This window comes from Malurus melanocephalus, unplaced genomic scaffold (genome assembly GCF_030028575.1).
Source record: "Malurus melanocephalus ecotype Western Australia unplaced genomic scaffold, MMel_1.1 scaffold_682, whole genome shotgun sequence".
NCBI classification, from domain to species: domain Eukaryota; kingdom Metazoa; phylum Chordata; class Aves; order Passeriformes; family Maluridae; genus Malurus; species Malurus melanocephalus.
Genome location: NW_026623914.1, coordinates 24,957 through 51,845, shown reverse-complemented (window position 1 = coordinate 51,845; position 26,889 = coordinate 24,957). Strand labels below are relative to the sequence as shown.

General features: G+C 37.4%; 1 protein-coding gene across 1 annotated transcript in view; it reads right to left on the bottom strand.

The window, feature by feature from the left end:
* The window catches only part of LOC130584220 (integrin beta-like protein 1), a gene marked incomplete at its 5' end in the record, with an annotated part of 20,869 nt that extends 4,463 nt beyond the window's left edge, over positions 1-16,406 (bottom strand). Inside the window, 2 exons of the mRNA XM_057384062.1 lie at positions 4,490-4,636; positions 16,290-16,406. Of these exons, the coding sequence (XP_057240045.1) occupies positions 4,490-4,636; positions 16,290-16,406 (264 nt within the window). The remainder of the gene's footprint in view (positions 1-4,489; positions 4,637-16,289) is intronic.
* Positions 16,407-26,889: the final 10,483 nt, after the last annotated feature.

The following is a 26,889-nucleotide window of genomic DNA, read 5'->3' as shown; positions in this document are numbered from 1 at the left end:
TCTGATACTGGAAAGTGACGGTGCCCCCAGACAATCATGTGTCAGGAAGTCTGTGGCCTGAGAAATGTGTGAGAGAGGCTTTTCTGCAGCCAGAAATGCCACAAGGAGATGGTAATTCCTCCTGAATGATTTCAATGCTTGGTTGAAGAGACTTGGCTTTTACAGATCCCATCTTCAGCAGCCTGGCCCGATACAGATTTCAGGCATGTAAATGCTGTCTTARTAACTGCTGAACAAAAAATGTTTTGTGGACCCAGCCTTAAGAAGGGGTTACAGCACAAATCAATGTTAAAAAAAAATTAAAAAAACCAAATTAATTTTAGCAAAGAGTACACACACTTTTCAACTATGAGAGGCAGAGTTAAAAAAAAAGCCACCAAAGAAGCTGTTGACCTTTTACAGAAGATGCGTAAAAATGCTTTAAATGCACTTGAAAATCCTAGCCTCCTTCAATACTTCCAGAAGGATTCCATTAAAAAGTCACCAATGTGTTTAATGCATTATTAAAGAAAAAATATAGAAGAGAAGCTTGGTTATGTCAGAATAGAACCTAAATAGAATTCATGAGTTATTTAACAGGGCCTGAGCCAAAGCCTATAAAACTTTTCCATTTTCCAGTTCCTTCAGTGACCCCAGTGAAATCCATAGTAATAATCCTAATACACTTAAAAAAAACCCCTTCATCTGTTGATACCAATTTTCCATTGCTTTTCCCATAAATACTGAAAATTAATTCTTGAAAACTTGCCTCAGCAGAGCATCTAATTTTTAATTAAATATGTAATTTAATTCTTATTTTAAATTCACAAAAATCATCTCATTGCCTAATTTTAGGGAAATGCTTTAACTTGTAACATATGGAACATGTAAATATATTCAGGAAGAGCTAGTGATTAGAACATTCGAGGATGAAAGTATTTGATTAAGCATCTGCTTTTCCTGCGAGTTCTGAGTGTTGCTTACTGGGCCACTGGCATAGAAAATACTGACATTCCCCACAAGGATCAAAAATGGCAGTGGAGGGTAGAACACATATCACAGGGCTGTTCTGGAACAGGTACACTAAGACATGAGGGTAATTTAAACCAAATATCTCTGTTTATGCAAACTGCGAAGTACTGACATCTGAAAATAATGAGGAACAGTATGAGCATTTTGCTGAAATTAAAGCAGTTATTAAGAATATTACACTGTAAGGAGCCTGAAGTGATTCTGCATAAGCAAGCACTGATGCTGCTACTGAGGGATGCCCATGGTGTTTAAAACTGTTTTGCAGAAGATACAGCAAATTTAACACCAAGTCAACCAAGGAAGATAAGGCTCCATAATGCAAAATCTGTTAGGGAAATGAATGTGTTGAGTCTTTCCCCTGAACAGGGCATGCTGCTCTGGGAGGCTCCTCCATTTAATTGAGTCTAATGAGTTGCAGGGTGTTTCCTGGGATCCCAGCCAGATCCTCTCGGATGGGATTTGGCTCATTACCTTGCCCACAACCTGCACTGTTACAGTCGCCATGCACAGCCCTATCTTTGCTGCCAGRGAGGCAGCAGCGTGGTGGGTGTTGCTGTTTTCCTTGGGAAGAGCTTTTGCCACAGGTGGCACAGTCAGCGAGCCAAGATTCTGAAGGCAGCCTAGCAATGTGTACGGCCAACTTTGCTAATATTAGCAGAGTGCAATTTTCTGATAGCRTTCAGCGGTTATCTGCTGAAAACCAGGACTCCTCACAGTCTGTTAAAACCTACAAACAGAAACTCGAGCTCTCCTYGGTCCATTACAGCAYTTGCATATCCTGGCTAGGTTTCCARCAAAAATGRRATAACCACCGTTAGTGCACAGGTTCAAAATTCCCTTTTATTTGACTAGTAATCATTATTTTCTTCTCACTGTAATGAATCAGGAAGAACAATTTGCTGTTTTGGTTTCTGGGTAGGGCTTCACCAGATACAAACAGTGTTTTGAAGTATGAGTATTCAGTAAGGCATGATTTACAGATACATATCTTAGCATCCAGAATAGATTTGCTAAAAAAAACCTCCAAAACAACAAAACAAACAAAAAATAACCCAACACCAAACAAACAAAAATTAGAAACAAAAAAACCCCAAAAAATAAAGAAAAAGGAAAAAGAGAGCCTAACAGCACAAGTTATACATAACTGTTATAGACTGTCTTTGCGTGTGGTCCCCATCCTCCTCAGAGAAGAGGCAGGAGATGGTAGCCATCTGGGGTGTTCACTSGCCACAGACTCCTGAAATTGTCTTATGGAGGTAATTTCTCTGCTGGGACAAATACTTACATGTGGATAGCTGTTCCTACAATAAAGTTGCTATTGCATCTAATTTTGACACAGCTTTTTATATTGACTGTCCTCAGGGCAACCTTCCATGACATTGGGAGCTAATATGTGCTCAGGGGGCAAAGAAACCAAACCATTAAAAAAAAAAAAAAAAAAAATCCCATCACCCACCACTATTGCTGAATATGGATTAAGGGTTACAGAATCAAAGAATGGATCAGCTTGGAAAGGCCAACAGTGTGGTCATCTAATCCAACCTCCCTGCTGAAGCAGAGCACACTGAGCAGGATTGCTTCCAGACAGTTCTTGGATATCTCCAGTGAGGGAGATTCCACAACCTCTCCGGTCAGTCTGTTCCAGTGCTCGGTCACCCACACAGTACAAAGTGCTTCCTCATATTCAGGTGGACCTTCCTGTGCATCATTTTCTGCCTACTGCCTCTCATTTTGCCGCGTGGCACCACTGAGAAGAGCCTGTCAGGTTTGTAATTCCCCYAGGAAGCAAAGGCTGCTCAAAACAGAGCTACCACCTAGAAAATCTGGGCCTTTGGAACCTCTGTTTATGCAATTGTGTCTAAAAGAACAACCTGCCTTCTGCTGATGACAACCCAGAGCAACTTTCAGCTGCTACAGATTATATCAGGGACCAGATCCCCAACCATGCCCTGCTGGTGTAGCCAACAGAGGAAAAAAAATCCTTGAAATCTCTGCAAATTCCTGATGGATCGTCTGCTCCCAAAGCCTCAAAGTAAATTGTACCYTTGATATACATGATCAAAGCTAATTGTTCTCACAGTAAGACCCACAGGATGGAATAAATAACTCTCATCCATCCTTAAGAAATAGATAACAGATCATATGAATATTTTTAAAAGCAACATAACTTTTCATATTTACATAAAATCTATACAGAATTTATAGTTTATATAGAATCTTACATCATAGTGCATTTTATAGATACTAAGCACATTCTCTCACCTTCACGATTTACATAAAAATTATAGTGAGGTTCACATTAAGAGGACAAAAAAAGGTTAATTTCTGAAGTAAAACAGAATAATTTCCATTTTTTCAGTAACTCACCATCCTCTTACACATATACTAATTTAAATATAGTCCCATCTGGAAAAAAATYGGGAAACAGCACAATTTCTTCATTTTTTATGACATTCCTTTTAACTGAAGGGAGAGGAAAAAAAAAGCAAAATAAAATGAAATAGTGCAATTTGGGAGAATTCTGATAAGTGATAATACAGATGGATGAAGGCTGGGCTGGAAACCCCATCTAAATTTCCTTTGCACTGAAATAAAAGTTACCAAAGGGAAAACTGGAAATCTGCCTGCTGTAGAAGGCTCCTAACCATTTTTTCCAGCTGGCAGGTTTCTTTCCYGTCTATGCAAGGGACATACAAATATAGGAAATGGCACACAGAGTCTGGATTGAGTGCATTCTAGCCTCCAACCAGTCTCTTTTTTGTCTACTCTCTTTCAGACATATTATATATAAAAATAGGCAATTTGCACTATGGGGGAGCTAAAAAGCCCTCTTTCCATTAATGCAATTTCCTAGCCTGAAAGGCTGCAAGGTAAGAACCTCAGAGAATAATTTCAGATAATTATCAAGATTTCCTAACTTTTATTCTTCCCCGCGGCAATTTTTTAGAGCTGAACTGAAGCTGATGCAACCACCAGGATGAAAATTAGCAAATGAGAAAGTTTGTCAGATTCATCTGTGGGGGTTGCAGACTTTTTCTTTTCCTTTGCCGCTGTGCTGGGGAGCAGAGTGATTAAGGATAGCAAACTTTGCTGTTAAACACTCTCCTCCTCTTGCTATTGTCCAGTATTTTACATTTGCCATCGTCCCCACTCGAGTTTTATGGTGGGCAGTCCCCTTTTCTCTCCAAGTGGAAGGAGCTCCAGCATCACTTTGTAATGTAGAGCTGTTGCACACAGACCATCAGCTGAGCACACACAGGAAATTATACGCTGCTAACAAATGCTGCTGGGGYGGGCACCTGACAAAATGGATGGAAGTGCATTATGGAGCCAAATATAACATCATTTTAATAGTGAGTGCCTTTGAAAGAAAGGGTTACTAAACAACAACCCCCTGCCATGCACATCAGTTGTCCAGAACGTGGTTATTTTCCTCTGGCGGGSGCTGACAAAGGGCAGCTCAGCTGGCAGATCTTACCCTTCCCGGAGCACAACACGCCATCCGCTGACTCGCAGAGGCTTCTGCTCTCCTCCTCTGTCATGTTGCACTTCCTTGAGTGCTGGCACAACTTTCCAAACCACCCATCCTGGCAAATGCATCGGCCACACGAGCAGATTCCATGGCCTGGAACAACACCAAGGTTGGTTATGAGCGAGACAAGCAGCGACCGGTGACTATGGTCACACATCCAGAACCCTCCAGAATGAACCATGAGCTATGGGATAGACAGACAGATGGGGGGACAGCACAGTTTCCCAGCAGGATGGCCTTCCCCAGTTCTCTCATTCCTGTGTTAAACAGGGTGCCTTAACGATGTGCAGAAAACAAGAGGGGGAAAGGTCAAAGAAACCCTAGAACATGGGTGAAAGATTCAGCCTAAACACCAAAATTCATTCTTTAAAGAAGGGGGGTGGGGGAAGGAAGATGAAATAGAATTTTTTGAGAATTATTTGTACAAAGATTAAGTAAAAAATGAAAAYATGTTGAATGTAAACTGAGTAGAAAAATTAACGAGGAAGAAAGGAAAAGTGACAGCAAATACAGACAAGAATATAGGAATGGAGAATGGAAAAAAAAAACGCAGGAAGTATCTCCCAGCCCAAATTACATTTTTCAGCTTTGAATAACATTTCTGCATCAGAGACAATAATTTCTTAGCTAATCAGTTAACTGGGAAGGAAATTATACATACCAGTGAATTTTGTCTTATCCTGCTAGGTAGGATAAGGCAGTAGAAATCAAGGGACTGAGATAATTTGGGATAATGGGCTGGGAAGAAGGGAACAAGCAATAGGAGTGTCTGGGAAAGCATTGAGCTGCAACATGCAGGGAAGCAAACCAGTAATTTTGTTTTTCTGATTAGTGKACTTCTCATGAGCCTCCAGTACAAATTGAATTGTGAGGCAGCACTGGTAGAAGCCCAGATTTGCTCCAAGTGGAATTCATTCAGGTTTACTGATGGTAAAATACTTTACAAATTTTAATTAAAAAAATACTGGGAGCTCCAAAATCTTGGACCTATCATTTCCAGTGTCTAAAAGTTCAAAATAATTTTTGTATCCCAGACTCTGTATTGATCTGTGGGGTTTTTTTAATCATAATATCTATACACCTTTAAAGGCTCAGTAAACATGACACAGTCTTATTACAACAATATTTCTACCCACTTCTAAAAACTGATAACAAGCAACAACAGAAGCTTGATGCAACTTGAACTTCTGTGTTAGACTGGGAAGCAAGAACAACTATATGAMAACCAAAAACACAAGAGGTAGAAAACCAGCATATAYACTTTCCCATATTTTMCTTCCAGATAGACMTYRTGCAATTGTCTACATTAAYTTACTAAAATTAAGCTTCTGTCAGMGCRTTTTTATCTACCTTAYTTGTTTTTAATTAGWARCATAGAGACTAGAACTCAGATTAGCYCAGCCAATTAAGAACARTAASAATATACAACTGGATGTCAYTGCTGGAAAGTTATTTGTGAAGATACGAACCCTTGTACTCATTTTAGCAGTGAATAGCACGAAAGCCATGGCAATTTCACTGAGAAAATAATTTTAAGGCATTTTGTTGTAGCCATTATGTGTCACTGAATGAAGAGACTTATCRTGTCTGTAAAGCCTTTACACAAGTCAAATAAAAAGGTAATGAATAATCTATAAATTTGTAGCAAACACAGCCTGCAGTTTACCACATAAAATTTGACTTGCATTTTTCTGTGACCATTTCTTTCCTCCTTTTTGCCATATAATTCCTCAAAACACAAAGGATTCTTTTGTCTCAAATAATCCATTTTAGAAAACCAATATTTGCTCCTAGCTAACATCAGCTTGGGCAGCTGCAGCTTTTTGAATGCCTCTTCCATTGTGGTGGCAAGTGTACAAGTGTTCAGCCCAGTGCTTTTTAACTGAGCTATCTCATGTGTATGTGGTAGCCTGAGAAAAACTGCTTTACATGGTCTAGTTATGAATATCCTCCTCAAAAATCTCAGAAAAAAAGACGTGATCTTCAGAGTTAAATCAGTATTTTGTCATGTTAAGCAATTCATTTTGGCAGGACTTCTTCAATTAGAGATTTTTCTTTACCCCTAACTATTCAAATTAAGCAGATTACTGAGAAGTGTTGGTCTATCAACATTTCAGGCTTAACATAAAACAATTAAAATCACAAACAAATTGCATTGCAAATGCTCATTCATAAAAATCTATGTTAATGTACTTTTAAATATTTAACAATGTTTTAAAAATTAATTCTCAAAGAATAAAGACTTTGATGGGGGAGAGGCAAAGAAGAGAAAAAGATGGTGTCAAATACACTGCCATTTTATTTAGAATTTTAACTCAAATAACGACAAGACTTAAATGTGAAATATGAATGCAGCAACAAAGCAAGCTGTGACAGATTACTAGCAGAGGCCCATTATAACCTAAATCAATCTGAACAAAACTGGACACYGGGAGGAATTATTTCTTGCCATGCCTGGTATCGAAATTGTGTTGCTGGAAAATTTCAGTTTAGGACTACTCATGCAGCAGTGTTCCCTAAAAACCTGCATGATCATTTTGTAATACAAAAGAAACCCCTGCAAGGGAGCAGCAGTACAACAAAAAATGTGAAGTAATCTTTACACAGGAAGGTGGTTCTTCTTTATAGACTAACCATTACAACAGATGATGCTCCTGAAGGGAAAACTAAGGCCAGATCCAAACAAAATTTGGCACCTCAGGAACAGAAGTTTCTCAAACTAACATAATATAATGGATTTTAACTGGATGAAAAATAAAGAGTTTTTAAAGTGTACTAAAAATATGAAAAATTGCAGCATAACACAGGATYCCTGATATAGAACACCACAGTAAATGAAACAAATATTTCTCTCTGTATTTAAATAGAAACAGGATTTCCATTTTTATTTTTTCTTTTAAATCACAGGACTTTCCATTATATTATTAACAGAAGAGAATATTAAACCACATCTATCTGGGAGAAATATTCCTAAGTAAACAGGCTTCATTAACCTGCCAAAATATGCTGAAGAAGTTGGTAAAAACATTATTGGAACACTGATTTTAATTTTTTAGTTTTTATTGAATATCAGAAGACCGGACAGTTGGAGAAGCCAAATATAAATGTTWAGCAAAATACTATTATATTTTCAAATAGGTGAGTCAGTCTTGTCAAAGGGTTATGGAGGTGGACTGTGGCTCCAGTTTGAGTAACACAACAGTCAGGAGGTTTAGAAACACCTCCAAGTGAAACACTGCTGCAAAAAGGGCCAAAGTCATCCTCACATCTGCCTAGAAACGTGAGTAGGAACAAAATTAGAACATTGCTGAGAAGGCAATAAATTCCTTCAACTCTGTGATATCCATGTTTGAAGAAATKTTTGCAAAATTTGGAAGGGTACYAAAAAGTTCCAARGAATTCAMAGAGTRTCTGAATGGGGATTCTTAAAGTACCCATTCAGATGGGTAAAAGGGAGASAGAAAACCYGACACAGACAAAAYMATTTAAGAAATGAACCAGCATTTSAGACAAGGGTGATGACTGTTGGAACAAGCTTTCAGGTGATGTTGGCTGCACACACCTTAGGAGTTCTGAGAGCRTGCCCTGCTCAGACAGGCTCAGGCTGCACACAATGCACTGACTTCCAACACAGGGCAAGTGTGGGTGTAGTCTAATGGTTATTTATAGCCTAATAAAAGGGGTTCAACAGAAAAGCACTCTTTTTTATAAATTAATATCCATTAATCAACTTAAATGTTAATGTACTAGCAATTTCTTTACTGCTCATTTGAGCAGAAAGATTAAATTAAAATGCYTTTGGAAACCTAAATCTCATTTTATGCTATCTGAAAAGCTAAACAAGCTAAGTTCTCTGTGCATCTATGYAAAGTCTTGACTTTGCACACACCTACACAAATGTCTGGGTGACCAGGACAGAAATCTGTAGTGCATTTAAAAGAAAAATTAGAAAAATTGAAATTAATTAAATTTAATACAGACTATGTKATGCCATTAACAGCTGTACTACCTACAGTAGTCACCCTTATATCTAAAACATACTGATCCTTTTGAATTTATCTGTTGCTGCCYCTAGATGTGCCTCAGAGTTAGGATAAAGCAGTTAGACACAAGGACACAGCCATTGAATCAATATCTCTCCGCCTAGTATTGTCAAAAATAAAACCCTAATTCACATTAGCTTTATTCCAGTTAGACTATAAATTCTCCACTATTTAATACAGTCATTTTCAAACTTGTTAGCACCAGTTTTACTCAGTAAACAAGTGTTTGAACTGTTGGTTTGGTTTTCTGTTTGTTTTGTTGTTTTTTTTTTTTTTTTCAATAACTAATACCATAATAAAAATTCTCTATTAAGTAATACACATAGAAAGAGTATCTATTTATCTATCTGTCTATCTAGATAGATAAATAGATAGATATAGATATAAAATATATATTCACTATATAGTATATATAGCGAATTGTGTAACAATTACATGTTCTTCAGATTCCTCAGTCAAAAGATCATGGTCCCTACTCTAAAGACATTTCAATAGAACAGATGAAAGGCCTTTTGGGTAGGATATAAACTCTTATTTCAACACGGCAGTAACCTCAGAGGTTCAATTCAGATGCTCAGTGCCACTGGACAGGCCCTAAGGCATCMAGGACATCCTCATGATGGCAGCAGCCAGGCAGGTGTCCCTGTGTCCTCGTGGAGCCAAGATGGCATTAGGCAAAGGCAGTCTTGGGAATCACAGATGATAAAAGGAGCATTAGGAGGCTGAAGACTTTGAAAATGTGTGCCATATAGTTGGATAAACCATAGTAGAGTTGGGAGTTGAATTCATATTTCTGAATTCTCAGACCAGTCAGTGCCAAAACCTGTCTTTGTCTGGGAGATAGACAGGTGTTAGTTTTCTTTCCTAATTTGTTTTTTATACATATTAGAGAGTTCCGCAAATGTCTTATATACTTCTGTTTCTGTGGATCAACATTAGTGCAAGAAATGAGGAAATTGTCTGACAGCCACTGCACCATATTTAGCTTTGCTAATGAAGCATATAATTAATCATAACTCTCTCATTTCTATGGTTATGGTCTCATTGGTCCTCATAAGAATATGTTATCTGAAAATATCATTCTTCTGCCTCACTGAACAGATGACAAAAATAAATGTCATTCGTGATTTCTGCAGTATGGACCTAGAACTTTCATTTTTAAAAATTTACATTTTCTGTTGTATATCTCCCAAAAAAAAAAGAACGAAAAGGCAGTACTTCATCTGAATCCAATTATTTAGATTGCCTGGATAGTAAGGAATAGCTTGTATTCAAAGGAACATGGCAATTAGGGGCAACTTATACCAGACTTTTGAGAGGGAGCTTTACCATGGTACATCCTGATTGATGACTGTGCAATCCTAGAGTCCATCACTAATTATAAGAATGTGATATGAAAGTTTCTGTGTAAAGAAGTCTAAATCATTGGAAAGCTGGGAATTGTGGCTTAAGGTATATGTGTGCCTTATAAACTTCAGATTTGCCCTCGTTCTCTGGTGATTCCTATGTTGGAAATCTCAATATTGGTTGGAATGATATATGAATGGAAATGAGTAAGTGCCAGAAGAAACAACAGAATGAAGTCAAATACCTGACCTATATTGATAATCAACAGCACATTCACAGGAGTCAGCTACAGAATGCATTATTTTGTCCAAATCAGAAGGACTGCACTCTCATCAAACAATTGAATGATGAATGCCATGATGAGCTGTTGGCAGAAGACTGTGATCAACAACAAAAGATGTCAGTGCAGACACAGGGCATAACCTGGGTCATTCCTTTCCTCACAAYCCCAACAAGAGCAGCACTGTCCTAAGAATGTCAAAAATCAGGRAGCACAGCCAACAGGCACCACACCTGCCTGAAGTTTACAGAGAATAAAGGAAGCAAAACTGTGAGTCAAAGAATCACCCAAACTTTTGGGTCCTAAATATATAAAAGATGTATTTAAAGACCATTTTGTTAYTGTCAGTCAAGGAGAAACAAAAAGACCTACCAAGAATTTGATGTGGCATCCCTTGTCCATGTTCTGTGTCACACACAAGGAATCCTGACCAAACTATTAAATGCAGAGACTTTGATCTTGAATTTGGGTGTGAGAATACAAGTGAATGAAATCAATGAAGGGATATGTCTGAGTTGTGAAAATTAGTTTACTTGTTGATTTCCTAAAAACTACTAACTTCCCCTCCCATAAAGTTTWAAGCTGAGTTTTTGCCTCACTGTTTTCTTATACTTACAAGGAGAGGAGTGTGAAGGCAAATCTAAATAAGGAGGGAAGAATGAATTACTTCAGCATTTGCTCAAAGAATAAGTGATCTCCTTCAGCTTTTATAAACCTTTATGGCACAACCAGGATTTCAAACTAATGAAAACTAATTCCAAAAGGCATTGGTATAAAAAAAATAAAAAAAGATAATCTGCATTTACTCTTGATGTAACATGACACAACTGGATTCCCTACAGTGTTAGGATCGTATTTTGGTGAGGATTGTATTTTGATGTGCTGTGGCCAAAACAATTAGTAAAAACATTATTAAAGGAGAATTGCTCACTTGAAAAAAAAGAAATCAGACTTAAAGTATTCCATTGTCACCAAAGAACTGGTTTACTGAATGATCAGTCTTAGATGTTTCTTAGTTTTGAGGACAGTGCAAACATCTATGAATAAACATTAAAAGGTCTCATCAARGCTAATGTTCTGATTGGTGGCCCACTATTTGAAGCATGAAATGATCTATTGATATGATACAAAATGGATGCATCCATAGAAATATTTACGAGTCTTGTTATGAGCTACCTGTTACAAATTTAAACTTTTGCTAGTGAATCCAGTTTTAACCAACATATCACTGGTTTTGTTGGGTTTGGTTTTATTACAGAGCTTTTAATCAACATAATTCTACAGGGAATTGTAGCATGCAGAGGACCCAGAGGGYTTTGTTTTACTCCTTTGATGGCTGCTACTTGTCTGTGACAAGAACCCATAGCTGGGCCAATAATTGTCCAGAGAACAAATCAAAGTGAATGGAATTAAGAGCATTATCAAATCYATTTCAAATTGATCTTTACTGTTTTTCTGAGTTCTTGTTGTGTGCCTGCTCTCAGTCCTGAWAGAGAAGAAAATTGTAATGGACAACAGTCAGCCCAGTGAGGTGGAGCAGCCAGTGATTAAATGACTGAAAAACATGACTGAACACAGAAAGGAAACAAATAACAATTGAAAGCTCAGGACACATCTGCAGCAAGCAGCACAGCCATAACCTTGGAGGGCAGAGAGAAGCGTGTCTCACCAGGATGCAGGATGAGTAAATATGAAGCCTGGTGTGAAAAAGCAGCACAATGTTGCCAAGAACTTGAGCTGGCAAACTTATGATTCTCTAGCCATGCGTGCACCAAAACCACTTAATTTGCACATGAAAGGAAATGTGAAATTAAATACTTCTGTGGATCAACGCTGCAACGCACCTGGGAAAATCTTACGTAATAAAAAAACCTGAACAGGAGGGAATGGGCCATTAGGTAGAACATTTCTGTCTCAAAAAGGCTGCACAAGACATCTCATCCAGACTTAGAATATTGAGTSTCTGTACAGAGGCACAGACAAAGGAAGTGGAAGACGAAGGAAAGAGCTGGAAAGCAGGTCAGGGAAAGTGAGTCTCCCMCTCCATTCCACACTGGTGAGACCCCACCCAGACTACTGTGCCCACCTCTGGGGTCCCTAGTACAAGACAGACATGAATCTGTTGGGGCAGGCCAGAYAGGGTCCCCAACAATGGTCTGAGGGATGGAGCACCCCTCTTATGAGGCATGGTGGAGAGCATTGAGATTGTTTAGCCTGCAGAAGTCGYTGGAAAGACCTTACTGTAGCCTTGCAATGTTGTAATGGGGGAGTGTAAGAAAGATGGAGAGAGATTATTTACCAAGGTCTCCAGAGACAGAACAAGGGGTGATGGTTYTAAACTGAAAGATAGTGGGTTTAGCTTGGACATAAGGAAGAGATTTTTTTTATGATTAGGGTGTTGAGACTTGCAACAGGTTGTCAAGACATGTGGATTCCCTGAAAACATTCAAGGCCATTCAACATCTGAGCAGCCTGATCTTAGGGAAAGGCTCCCTGCCCATGTCAGAGGCAGTTGGATGACATGATCATTAAAGGTCTCCTTCAACTCAAACCATTCTGTGATTCCATAATTATATGAATCAATTTCTAATAGCAGAGCACTGTGAAATCTATGCCGAGTCCTCCTGCAACCTCTGTCTTTGTGGAGACATTAAGTCTCTATTCTTGGTACTGCACTGATGGACAGCTGAATTTTTAAGCGAATGACTCACTACAATCATGCAGAAACATGGCCACAGGGTCTCATTCAGCTGCACCCTAATTTATCATCGCTTTCGCCTCATGTCTGCCTATCGTTGCGTGGACAGCTGGTCTGGAAAGCAAGCTATTAATCAGTCTCTGCTGGTTGGAGCAGACCAGTAACAATTCTTATTCAAATCATTTAGRTTGTCATTCACATTTCTCATTTCAGCATGCATTTAATCTAAAAACACTGGTCTTCCTTTTTTTATGCTTACAGGCACTCAGAGCTCACTGTCAGACCCCACACAGTCTGGCTTATAATTCTCTGAAGACAGATTTYCCATCAAAGGCTTATGTCCTTACTGTGATTGCCCAGGTAGCAACAGTGGTGGAAAAATAGCAGTGAAAAGAGGACAAGGAAAGAGGAAGGAATAGGCAGTTCAGCAAGACATTTCAAAGAGCTCAGGCTGAGATGGACAAATCCAAAAGGAAGAGAGGGAGATGTGTGTGCTATCAGTGCAAAATTAATAAGAAAAGTTCTTTGAATAAATAAATTGCAAAAGGTGAAAGAAAGYAAGATTTTAAGGTGTATAATATCCTAAAAAGGGTGATATATGAAATATTGTATATATTTGTATTTGTATATATGTATATTGTGTATTTGGTCAGAAACTGTAAGAAGACACATTTCAATGAAGCCTCCCGAAAGATGAAGTCACAGAAAATGTATTATGAGCAAATGGCTCAAATTATGATTTTGAAGGCGAGGGGAGTTCTAAATGGTGAGTGAACCGAAAGCTGCAATTGATGGGGACCCTCYGAATCTCTTTCTGTACATAGCACTTGCACCTAAATAGGTTCTCCCCTAAGTCATKGGTGTGCAGGCAGATCAGAAGCACAGACAGATACTGGATGACAAAAAAAAAAACTCTTTCAGGATCTGACAGCAGTTTAAAAAGAAGAGGAAAGAAGTAGAAAGAATAAAAAAATAAAATAGGTAAAGAGAGGAAYAGAGACGAGAAATGAGGGAGGGAGCCATTTCAGAGCTTCAGCAGCCAAGAGGAGGTAAAATGATATGGGGAAGAGAACTGCATGATTAACAGGGCATCTGTTTGTTAATTTGAATCTCAGTGAATGTCACATGGAATGCCCAAAAAARGGCAAAGAAACACTTCTGTGGCATAAGAGCAGAACCAAAGCAAGGGGAAAGYAGTTCTTGTCTGCAAAAGAACAAAAGTGGATGGAATCAGGCAATAATAGCAACATAGGAATGTATTTCGAAGAATGAATTATAACCAAATGTAGAATAAACTGAAAATATCTCAAATTATATTTAGAAAAATAATAGACAGGATAAGAATTACATACCAATGACATAAAGAATTTGCCTAATATTTATTACTCAAATCCCAACAGATCTACTGCATAAATCCTACAATTTTTAGAGGATGGTRTTAGCAGTGGCACGACTTCTAACTGGGAAGACTGAAACTCGAGGTACAGCTTCACCTCACCAAATTCAGGCAACTGTGAGTGAGCAGGGATGCTCTAGTCTCCCCAGAGGCCCTCGAGAAGTCAGCTCAGATCTTGGTGGATTTGATCATCAMCTTGTGCCATATTTCCTCCTCCTTTTATTTGCAAGAAAACCCAGGACAAYAGGATTCCTGATTTGGTGCTTATTCTATGATTTTGGGGAAAGAATTAGGAATTAATTTAGCTCTCTGAAACAGAAAAAAATCACAGGGCTARCCTTCTTAAGTCCTGTCAGATGCTGTGCAGTGCAATTTCAAACAGCACATAGACACTTGAATTGCATTTTCCCATACAATTCCTCTCACCTGAAGAGAAGCATCAGTAACTAAACTATGATCATAAATGGAAGCGGAAATATTGAGTGTGAGACTCATAAATTAATGACCTGTCTCCCCTTTGCATTTGATGCTTCAAAATGAGGAAAATAAGCTTAAATCATATGGGTTTTGAATATAGTAATTAATTTCTGCAATTCTCTTTGCATAAAATTGTTTAGACTAAAGAGAAGACTTTATTCAGGCAATAGAGTGTCTCCTGCATGGTAGAAAGGTGGAGACAGGCTCTGGTGTAGAGGAGATAATTTGCCTAAGTGTGAGGTGCTCTGGCCAACATCAATATTAAAATGATTTCTGTATCCTTCCTGATAAAAAAGAATGGGATTTTTGTCTATATTTTCTAAAATGTGCCATATCACTAGCAGTATTAACATGAAAGCAGTTTTTGAATAATGTAAAATATGAGTGATATAAACAGAAGAGGTTTTTAGTATGGATGATGATGAATTTTGTTTCCCAACTATTCAATTTCTAACAAACATGAGACATATTTTCAATGCTTTTCAGTGCTTTTATGTCCTTTACACAAAATTAAATTTCTATTTTTTCTTTTTCTACATACTCATGTTATTGAATTACTCTGAATGTTGTAAACTATTTTTATGGCTGGTTAGACATTCAAACCACAATTTTCTATGTATGTCTATATTTTGCCTGGCAACACTTTGAAGAAATATTCCCTGTAGTCAGAATTTTTATGTACATGAGCATCAGGAAGCAATACATTCTTTTTCTTACATGGTAATGAGGAATATAATACAGTGTAACATTGTTCATACCAACCACTTTGTTAWTATTTAGAATCAAACAGTCATTTTAAAAATAAAGCAAATCAAAACTAGAAAGAGAGCATTTAGGATTAATATTATTCACCTGCGTATAAAATGCCACGTGGTCTGCATGCACTTACATATCCAAAATTGCCTTGAAATACTGCTAAACACCAACATACTTTACTGAAATATCACAAGGTAACGTTTTCACTGTCAACACTAAAATAAACCATGCTTCTACAATTACTATGACACTATCTCTTGGGCATTTTAGATTCTTTCATAACACACGTTGCTACTTTTTTAGAAAACAGGCATTTCTCCATCAGTAATTAGGAAATATTTAAAAGTTTTGCTGATCATTAGTACCTTTAGGTTTATAGCAACACCCTCAATAAAACATCAAATGTAGTAAACATCAASTAAAGCTAGCTAATGTTTTAGGTATTTCTTTTAGTGTCTGTTTTTATCTGTAATGAAAGATGATGGAATTTAGGATATACCACAGCAATTCAATTTATGTTTAGCTTCCTGAAGTCTTAAAATAAATATTCACTAGCATATTCAATACTTCTAGCACTTGACTCTTACAAAAATCTGCCATCTTATTATTGAGCAATGATTCAAATAGTCTATAGTGACATTACACTCTAAAATCAAGGGGAACCCAAAGCTATAAACTGTCAGGATTTAGTTGTGTTATGTTGATAAATGATGCTATGTTATGTTATGTGATATTAAGTGAACACATACCCCCACAGACTTTGCCATCTGCATTTTCACACTGCCGATCATCACATTCACAGTTTTTGCCATGAACTCTGTTGTCTCCTGGAGGGAAACAAGTGCATTGGCCACATTCACATCTCCCTGTAAGGAAAAGTAATTGTTAGAGCCATAATTTCAGTAAAGTAAAATAGATTGAATAAAACCCTGAATTTATGGTACATCCTACCCCCAAAGACCAACTACAAATYACRCTGTATTAATTAAAGTGCAGCACGTAAACACAATTAAAAACYRAACAAACAAACAAAAACAGAGCAAAACAGAACTATTCCTCCTCCATGGCAACCAGATGGAAAGTATATCAGTGTTATAATCTTAGTGGAAAAGGCAACAATAAGTAATAACTGGCATTGCAGGCTTTTCATATCTGAACTCAGCATAACTGAGCTGGCCTATGCTTATCTGCATAATTAACCTCTATAATTGATCTAACATATTTAGCACGTACCTCAGAAACACCAAGACAAATGTGATCAGAATTAAATAGCTCTGTGCACAGAGCTAAGATACTCTCTATTCATGTAGAAAAATAAATCCTTAAATACTCTGTCAAGCTCTTTGAAAGAAAAAACCCTGTAATTTTTCTTGTTTAGATATGAGGAAATAAGCAGAGCCTCTGTTGGAGTCTCCCCTTCCACCAATCTATTTACAGAGATCTCCCGAGAGCTTAAAGGGACAACAGATTTATCCAAGCTCCCACAGATCTTCACTCTAAAACCCTCAGAGGAGTGAGTACTAAATGTGGAAAGAATTAATATTAAGGACAGTTTTACTTTGCATGTATCTTGACACAAACTGAGTTCAGGTAATGGACCCTGGCTTTTAAACATTTGCCTCTGTGTGTTTTTTAATTGTTTTAAGCAATGCTGGTTGTGAGAATATTCTAAATATGGCACAAACCATGGACCAAAGTCATGCATTTGATGGGCTTGGAAAAAGATATTGTGTGTAAAAAATGGCCACCAGAGACATGGATTAGGATGCAGAAAATCTCCTATTGATTTAATTTAATCACAGTATCAATTAAACTCATCTTGGGCCAGGTCACTGCTCTACTGACAGCAAACCCCAAATTTACAGTATTGCTAGAAAGTAARAAAAATCCTCCAAGTGCAGCCTTTCATTATGCAACTTGAGAGTTCACAACAACTGCACTAGTTTTTTTCAGCATTTGCTGAAATATTTTACTGAACAGGAAAGGACTGTTAATGAAAACCTTAGTGGAAATTTTGTAACTGCAGATTTTTTGACAATAAAACCTTTTAGTGTAATGTACTGGCAGATAATTGTTAATATTCTTTTTTTCCCAATCTCTAACCTTAATTTGTTATATTTGTTTGTGAGATTTGGGGGTTTGTTTTTTTGTTGGTTTTTTTTTTTTTTCACAAAAGTAAACAGTCTACTTAAGTTTGAATAGGGAGAGATCTTATTACTTATAGAAAAAAAAACATTCCAAGCTCATTTTATAACTTCTATACTCTTTATCTTTCCCAGCCTCAATGTACATTACACTTCTGAGCTGACATTTTATGCACCAGGATTCAATCTAGAAGGACATAAAGTGCAAGAATTTGAAAAAAAAGACATGCTGATAAAGGGAATTAGAGCAAACACTTTTTAATACCTTTATTATATKCATAGTTTAAAAGCTATGTTGCATTGGGAATTCTGTGAGGATGCTTGTTACCGAAACAAACTTTTCACAGAAAGTGCACCTGCCACATCATGAAACAGAGTTGTGCTTAGTATCATGCCAAAATTTTAGATATGACTATCTACAGAAGAAATTATGTTATTTGCCKGCATTCTCTAAGCTACAATTACTTGCCAAGGACAGCCACATTAGAAATTGGGAAAAAAAAATCCTTAGTGCTTAAATCTACAGAGAATTTTATTGAGTTTAATTTTCTCTTTTTATGCATTCACCTTAGGGAACTTGATCACTTTTATAAAAAGTAATGCCACATCAGTGTCCCAGGAAAAGTCAGGAACCTGCAGGCTGAGAGGGACCTGATGAACAGGACCCATCTGTTGTGGAGACTATAAAGCAAACAAAAGAAGAATCTTCAACAGTGGTATCCTGGCCAGCCACTGCTATAATCAGATGTCTGGAGACAGTAAAATCATTTYAAGTAAGCTGCTTTGACTAAAGGAATCAGCAGAGATGGAAAATCCTCCAGAGGAATGAGCAAAGGAAAGTCCTGTAATGAGGATCSTGCAGGTTCTGTAACTAAGCATTATCTTCTGTAATGCTTAATTTAATAAGTCAGAGTCCARTGGTTGGTCCCTTGTGCTACAATGGGAACAGGTTCCTCTCAGTCCCTGCTGCARGTAATATTTATTATTTTAGTTAATGTTCAACAGTTATTGAACAGTTAATGTTCAACCAGCAGAAAAATGGAGGGAAACCCATGCCTAGGCAGATTGGGCACATTTTTGTCACGTAAGAGAAACAAAATCAAAGGGAATTTAGGCCCTACTTTCCCAAGCGGTGTCTCATATTTTGTTTTGTGTGGCTCCCACCTAAATTCAGGGTATGGTTTAGATCATCTGACTGCAGACTTCAGCRGAATTGAAAGTGTCTTGAAAATAGACAGAAACCTCAGTCAGCAAGTGTTCTGTAAAAGGATTTCTTTGAGCTATTTCTTYACTTTTAAATATTCAAAGATACAATTACAGTAGCATAGTACACTGCTGCTGAAATGGATACTCAAAATATTAGTTCCTTTACTTTTACAAATGTTGTAAGATTAGCATGAGAAAKTTGGTGGTGTCCCTAAATAACTGCAACTTTATACTGGGTATAAAAATATTTTGCCTTCAAAAGTAGTGAGATTTTGGTTAGATTATGCAAAGTGGGCTCACCCTAAGGAGATAATTTAAGAATTAAAGTCCTATTGCTTCTGAACAGCTAACTATATAGGATGCATATGCTACTGAAACATCAGAAGCCACACCTTATTCTGTGACCTTCTTCTCTTAGCTATTGTGATAAAATACCTACCAAACAAATTCAATCATTYGAAAGTAATTTCAAGCTCATGTTATACTGCAAAGGGATCAGCACTTCACTAAACATAYTCTTTCTTTGTATAGAATAATGGGTTTTCCATAGCAACCTGATTATGCAGGGAAAGCTACTGCCATAAATCCTAAATTCTCTTTAAATTCCAAGACACACAGAAACAATTAAACAYGGGATGACTGTAATATTCTGCACCTTCTCAACCATCTGTGCAAGAGATACACTTTATGAGCAAAAAGAAACCGGTTGACTTCAGACATTTTATAGCAAGTGTCTTCYACTCTTCCTGGCTAAACAGGGAGAGCAAATGTCATAATCTGATGGCTCCAGATGAAGGAAGCTTTGTGATGGAAGCTGTAGCAGCTATTAGCATTGAAAAGCTTAAGCTACTTACTGCAATGCAAGATGCTAAGAATAGARTAATTATACTAGACATTTATTTGCCTACAGTCTTAATATTTCCTCACACTTCTTCCTCCTATTGATGTCAATAGGAGTATTAACCTATCACTAATAATTGTTAGTACTTGAAGAGTGACAAAAGATCAGCTTAAGATGGGGGTTTTTTTTTGTTTTTAAAGGGAATTAAAGTGCCATATCTCATCAAAACACACGTTTGTTAGATAACTAACTCTAGAATCCTAAAAAAAATTGCCTAAAGCATTTAGTTTTTGATTTTATTCCCCATTTACTTTAGAAATTTTTCATTCCTCATGTCAAACGTTTATAAAAACAACAAAACAATGCCTAGATTTACATTAAACCTGCTCCCATGCAAATTGCTGTAACCATTAGCTGYTTGCATTAAAACCAATTTCCAGCTGCCTGTATGGATTGACTGAAAGTCTCCTTTGGACAGTTAATTTTAAAACACTTTGCTAGAAGTATATAATTTGTGTAATAAAGCATTTTTACCCTGTTATTGCCAGCAAAAATACCAGGAAGAAACAGTAATAGCTTTCAATGTAAAAATAAACAGTGAATATAATAAGCTAAACTTCATTGTCTTTCTCTGTCTGWAATTGTACAACACAAAGGATTTTTCTGTGCAGGATGATGAATTTTTATCTTCTAATGAAAACAAATAAATAAAGCCATTTTTAATTATTTTTTTTAATGTGTAAGGAATCTCAGTGCCAAACTGCACTGAGACTKTGGCGAAAGCAAGCCAGGTTCATTTCGCACATCACAAAAATGGTGTTTCAGACTACTGATAAATAGGAGGGAATCTGTCTTTAGCGAGGACTTTTGTGCCCTGTGGTCAGAGGCCACTGGTTAAGGTCCCAGGCTTAACATCTGAAAGCACTGCCTATCAGAAATTGCAATTTCTTTGTTATCAAGTAATCTCAGGCAACTGGAGCACATTCGGTTAAGCTGYTGTGTCTTTCTGCCAACAGAACTCATTTCATGCTGGATGTGAACAAGATGATCTGAAATAACATTCAGAAATGGCAAATCAGAGAAGGGGGATGGGAAGATTTGTGCAGAAGATCACAAAGTTTCAGTGGACRTAAAGGGTGAGAGGAAGCAGATGTGGCTGAAGGAAGTAGTAGCAGGTAGCAAATTCAAGTAAGGAAAAAGAAAATTYGCTGATTGAGTGGTGGAGGAGAAAAAAGGACCTTTAAAGGGAGAAAACAGTAGCACAAAATTAGCAAACAAAATGCAAGACTTGCCAAAAATAAGGTGGACAGTATCACCACTCCTTGCTCAGTCTGAGATGTTGAGAGCAGTACACTCCAGCTGAGTTTGATCAGTGTAGAGAAATTTMGAGACTCAAGCAGGAAAGAGCTGTAGATTTCTCAGTGGCCATGTATTGTGTGACTTGCAGGTCTTATTCYAAAAATTGCCAGGGATTAATTCCCATTCAGGATGGCTTTAAAAAAAWTCATATAAAAATATTGTACTGAGCAGACAAAAAAAGAATTCTGCCTCACGCATGAAGGGATCCTTGGGTTTTAAAATGCTGGCAATTCCTGGATCTGGTTGGTTGTGTGGTTTATGAGGTGCCAGAAAAAAGGAACCTTTGGAAGCATCTTAAATATGCAARAAGTATCCTTAGAACTGCTTTAAACACGAGAATATCTGACTGATCTCACCCAAATGATGAAAATCTGGGGATCAGCTTCTTACCAGGACTTTAGCCAAGCAAGATATGAACCTGTACCTGAAGTTTTTTCCCTGATGGGAAAAAAAAGTTCCTCTTCTAAAAAAGTTTTACGAGCTTGTATCAAAAGATACAAGAACCACAAAGGATTAATTTTCTTGGTCTGCACATGACTTCTCTATTAGGTTGTTAGGGGCTTGGGGTGGAGGGCTTGTTCTTGTGGAGATCATTTAAAAATTGGGTAAAATTTGGGTTTTCCACAAAATGTTCAAGCAACAAGCACTTTCTTTTTTTTTTTCTGCAATACATTAGGAAAATAAATTTGGGCATTTATCTCTTCATACATAAGAAAAAACATTCTGCAATTATTACAAAAACAACTACTTGTTTGGATTTGGATTGGGAACTTTCTCTTCTTAAATCAGTATACAGAAAGTAAACATGCCTTGAGTCAACTCATAAAAAGAGATTATTTGCAGCATGACTGACCCAAGACCTCAACTAAAGATATAAAAGCTCCAGAGAAGGGCTTAGCTGAATCATACTGACATAAAAAGAAATGAAAATTGCTTTAATAAATYTAAAGTAATTTCCAAACTTCAGATATTTTTATTCCTTTTTTTTCAATAATTTTGCACACTGAAGTAAATTTTTAGCAGTAAGTTCTGAGATTTTTTTTTTTAAATAACATGAACAGTAGCTGAAGCATATAATTGGGTTAAATATCTGTATTTTTCTTAGCCTTACTGGTCACCTCTCAGCTGCAAAACCTGCATCAGCTACAACACAGCACAATCAACAGGTCTGAAATAACTGTAATCAGACAACTATTATATAAAAATACTGTACATTTCAAAGACTTGTAGCTATGGTTGGTAACTTCTTACTCCAAGTTGCTTTATCTCCAGAGTACTTTCACTAATTTACAYGTTTTTATTTTAATTTCCATATGCTTGGAAAACCTATTCCAAGTCTGTGTTAGGTTCTCAGTGACACAGGGCCATTCAGCCCCCCATGAAAGGGACAGCAAGAGGCACAAAGGCTTCCCAGTGTGTGCAACGGTGGCTCTGCAGCCTTTATCCTTTTCCTTTATGAGAGGGAATTAAACTCCCATGTCTGCTTATCACCCAGACTCAGTGTCTTGCAAAGGCTCTTGGTACAAATATTTAGCTTAAACAAAACAGCAGAAATGCACAAATTAAGAAAGTCTTTTGTTAAAGCTGCCTGAGACTTTCCACTACTGTATGTGTTTTTTATGAAGTTGCTCACTAGCACAAAGTGCCAAGCTGTCCCTCATATAATMGCTATAATGGGCATATTTTCTTAGACAGAAAAGGTATGTTTCTTTCAGTCTTTTATAAATTGAATTGCTTTATGATGCGAAAGAGCACTAAAAAAGTCCTGACAGTTTAGTTTGTCCTTAAGGGCAAAAAACCTAAAAGCACAAAAATCCAAACAATACTAAGATAAAAAAATCTCAAGAAATAAAAGTATGCTATCCCAAACAACACAACTTTCACAACACTGCAAGCAACTGAATATCCAGTATTGTAAAAGCAAGAGTTATGCAAGAGCAATTTCAAATGGCTGAGACTTGTCCCCCAGCTTTAGAACACACAGGATGTAGGACTGGGAGCCTGATTGCACAGTTGGCATATGGCATCTGAAGTAAATGCTTTTTCTTTGTGACAGCTTAATAGTGAAATACTTCTTTGGATAATTCCACTCAACAGCACCACTTTGCAGATTTAGCATCAGATAGTCTTTTAAAGCTCCTGCCAATCAGCAATTCTGATTTGTATCTTCTCTTCCATGCTGCCTTTCTTTTTTCTTTTTTTGTTCTTTTTTTTCTTTTTTCTTTTCCATTTTTTTTTTCATTTTTCCCCTCCCTCTCTTTAAAAATTTTGGTAAGAAGTACTGCTGCCCTGCTAGTTTTCTTTTCAGATTGTTAACTTGACATCTGCTATCATCACCACGCWGATATGTCTCCTCCATCTGCCATCAGTAGCACTGCTTTCAGGATACACTCGAAAGCTCCTATTGTGGTTTCTTCACAGCCAACAGGGAATTTCTAGAGGAGTTCCAGGAGAGGAGTTATCCAGAACACCCCTGCCCACTTTGCAGGAACAGGATTTTAGCTGCATGCATCACTTTTCCTGGTGACATTTCCTCAGGATCTCCCACTGGGGTCCCATCCTTGACATTTCACTCACTATATTAAGGGGACAAGTAGGACTGGGAAGGCAATTACTTCTCTGCTCGGAAAAAAGGTGATAGTCAAAGTCACCTCACAGAGGAGAGATGTGTGAAGAAGACAAGAAAGAAGGTGGCAAAACACTTTCTAAAGAAATGTGTTGTTAARGCAGAGAACAGTGGAAATTGAAGGGGAGGAGAAGGAATACATTGGGGGGAAAAAGAGAAAATAGACAGCATGGCAAATGTCACTGTGATGTACAAACCCTGGAATTCAGCAGGTCATCATCTGATTTTTAGCTTCCCTCCCTCTCCTCATCTCTTTCATTCTTTCCCTCCAAAATGCTTTCAAAATCTCAAACTATGAAGAAAAAAATGCTACAAAGAGATGCCAATAAATCAAGYGAAGGATACAAAGCATTCCACTAAAACTAACATAGTCTCCCCATAGAATATTAAATATGAAGTTATGTTTGATTTAAAGGATCTGACCTGAGAATACTTTCTCTTCACCTTGACAACTACCAGGAAAAATAAGTTCCATTTCTTTTTCAGCCTGCTCAGCTGCCTGATGCTTAGCATAAGATGCTACAAAACATTTTCTAGCAAAAGCCAAATAAAATAAAGAGGCACAAACCCACGGTGAAAGATACATGAAATAAAAGGCCATTGTTCAAGAAGCTGTGATGGCTTTTAAGCCATTTAGAGCTTTACACATTTAACTGCCTTATCATCCAGAGGATTGACTGCTTACCCCTTTTTTATACATGATCTGCCATGTAATGAGTCATAGCACTAATTCCACAGAGATATTTAATTTGCAGATTAATTTAGTAGAAAATGTCAACTGCTTTGTGGAAATTTAATCACCAAAATGTTAACCTTGTTCACTTCCTGCTGATGCCTGTTGTTTATTAGGTAGTAAAATTCAAGATATTTTAGGGTTGTAATAGAAGCCTATCTATTAAAACATTTAAACTCCTAAGTGGTCTGCTCTTTGAAGCTTTAGCTAAGATTAAAGTGCTTAATAATGGTAAAACAACAATATGAAAAGATTCAACTGCATAGCAACCATCAATATTATTCGGAGATAACAGACTGCTAAGTTCAGAAACCATGGCAACAAATGACATCACCCTGCCTCTACCTTATTGATTAGCTTTCACCCCAAGACTTTTTCCAGAAATGAAAGATATTTCCTAGCAACTGCATCATCTACTGGGTTGTTCCAAGCTAAAATGCTCTTACCCTCACTCTTAAGCAAATTTTTCCTTTTTTTTTTGCTGCCAACTGGCCAGATTGTGCACTAGCMTCTTGTTACAAGGCTCTCTCTTTAATCTGTTGTAGAGACACTGCCTTATGGCTCTTAAAATCATTGCCCCAAATTTAATGGCATCTGTGAAATATTGCTTCTTCCCAGCACCTAAAAAGGCTGGCTCTGTGGAAAAGTGTCTAATGTGGAATGAAGAAACAGCAGCTTTTGTAAGAGTTTGAATGAAGGAGTAACAGCTTTTTAAATTCAAAGCATATCTTTAGAAGACAACACAATCCTTCATTGTCCCACCTTATGAATCTGAAGTATTTGTATTAAATTCTTCATTGCAAGTACCCCTGAGTTTAYAGATTTCAAGAAGAGTGCATAGCAATAACAAGCCAGTGACCCAAGGGTTCTCAAAGGACCAGCCAGGCACATTATGTGTCACTCTACAGGTGTGTACTTGTTTAAAGTCCTTGAAAGAAATTCCCTCTTTGCTCATCTTGATAGAACCTCACGAGCAGGCAAGGGCACCAATAAGACTGAKCTGGTGGGAACAGGTAGAATAGGAGCTGCACATATTCATACTCAGCCCCCTGTTTAGATGACCGGAATAAAACCCAGCAATCAGAGACAGCAGTTTTCAAGCTAGTTGAAACACTTTCAACATGTAATTAAAGCCTACCAATGAGGGCTCCTCTCTTTCCATCACAAAAAGATGATGGATTTGAGATCAGTCTCTAAACCTTCCTGACAAACACAACAGTGCTCTCAAACACTAAGGCTTTTGTTTTTTTTACTTAGCTAACATAAGCAGCTCCTACAAAGAGCCCAGTACTGAAGCAATTGCCTATAGCTTAATATTCCTGCTAATTCTGAGAGCAAGAAATCATGTTTATAGTGTGAATCAGTCCCAGAATTTTCTAGAAGGATCACTGCTGAAGGAGATGTGCTCCTGCCAAGATTTCTGCCTTGGCTGGAACTGACCTTTATTTTGCTAGTCAGTCACAATCACCAGATTAACCTCTGTGTTTAAGTTTAAGATGCAAAATGCAGCAGCCTCACTGAGCAGCCAGCCTGGCTCTTCTCTATCACCTGCTTTCAGTCCTGACCCGCTTTGCCACTCACTACTGTGTGTTCTCAGTGGGGTGGCCCACTGGCAACAGTGATGTGTCTGGAAGAGCCTCAACCCTTGGCCACCCATTGYAAAGAAGAGGAAACACCATTAATGAGCAAAAGAAGTGCTTGAAACTGAGTGGAAACCAGGGAGCAAGAAAGTATTTTCACTTTAATGGATAGACTGTTAGACTACCACACAAGATGAACTTCTGGGAGTGCCAGGGAATTTTACATAATTCACAATCCTTCCCAATCACAATTTCTCTCAACAGGGAAGATGGAGAAAGAAGAGTCCTCAGTGYTCCCAGAAAACATTAAAAGCCTCCAGCAGTTGGAGAGTTGCAAACACATGACCAGTTATTAGTCCCTTTGAAACTATAGTCAATAAGATTTCGAGGAAAATTTCAGTGGTATGCTTGATATTCAATATTGTATCTCTTTTGGTTTCAGTATATGGCTAATCATTTCTGTCTTTAAAAGTCACTGTTTAAAAAGTGATACTGTTATCAACATTGATACATGGAAAAATTTAAGATGAAAGTAAGATTAACAAAATGTCAAAWTTTTTATAGCATTGGAAACATTCTGAAGTCAAATGAAGCAATAATAGAAAAACTAAGGTTTATTATATAAATCAGAGAGTAAGAGGATCTTTTACAWCTGATTAAAAATGTTAAGACTGTAAAGCCTGATAAGTACTGTTGGGAATTCTACAGTAAATTGAAAACATCTATCCTCTTCTGTTTTGGAAATAAGTGTAGATATTACACAAAGASCTGCTTTGTCAATCTCCTCAGTCATCATGTAAGAGCACAAAGACAATGCAAATAGTTCTTTCTACAGACCAATTGCTCTATTAAATATTTAA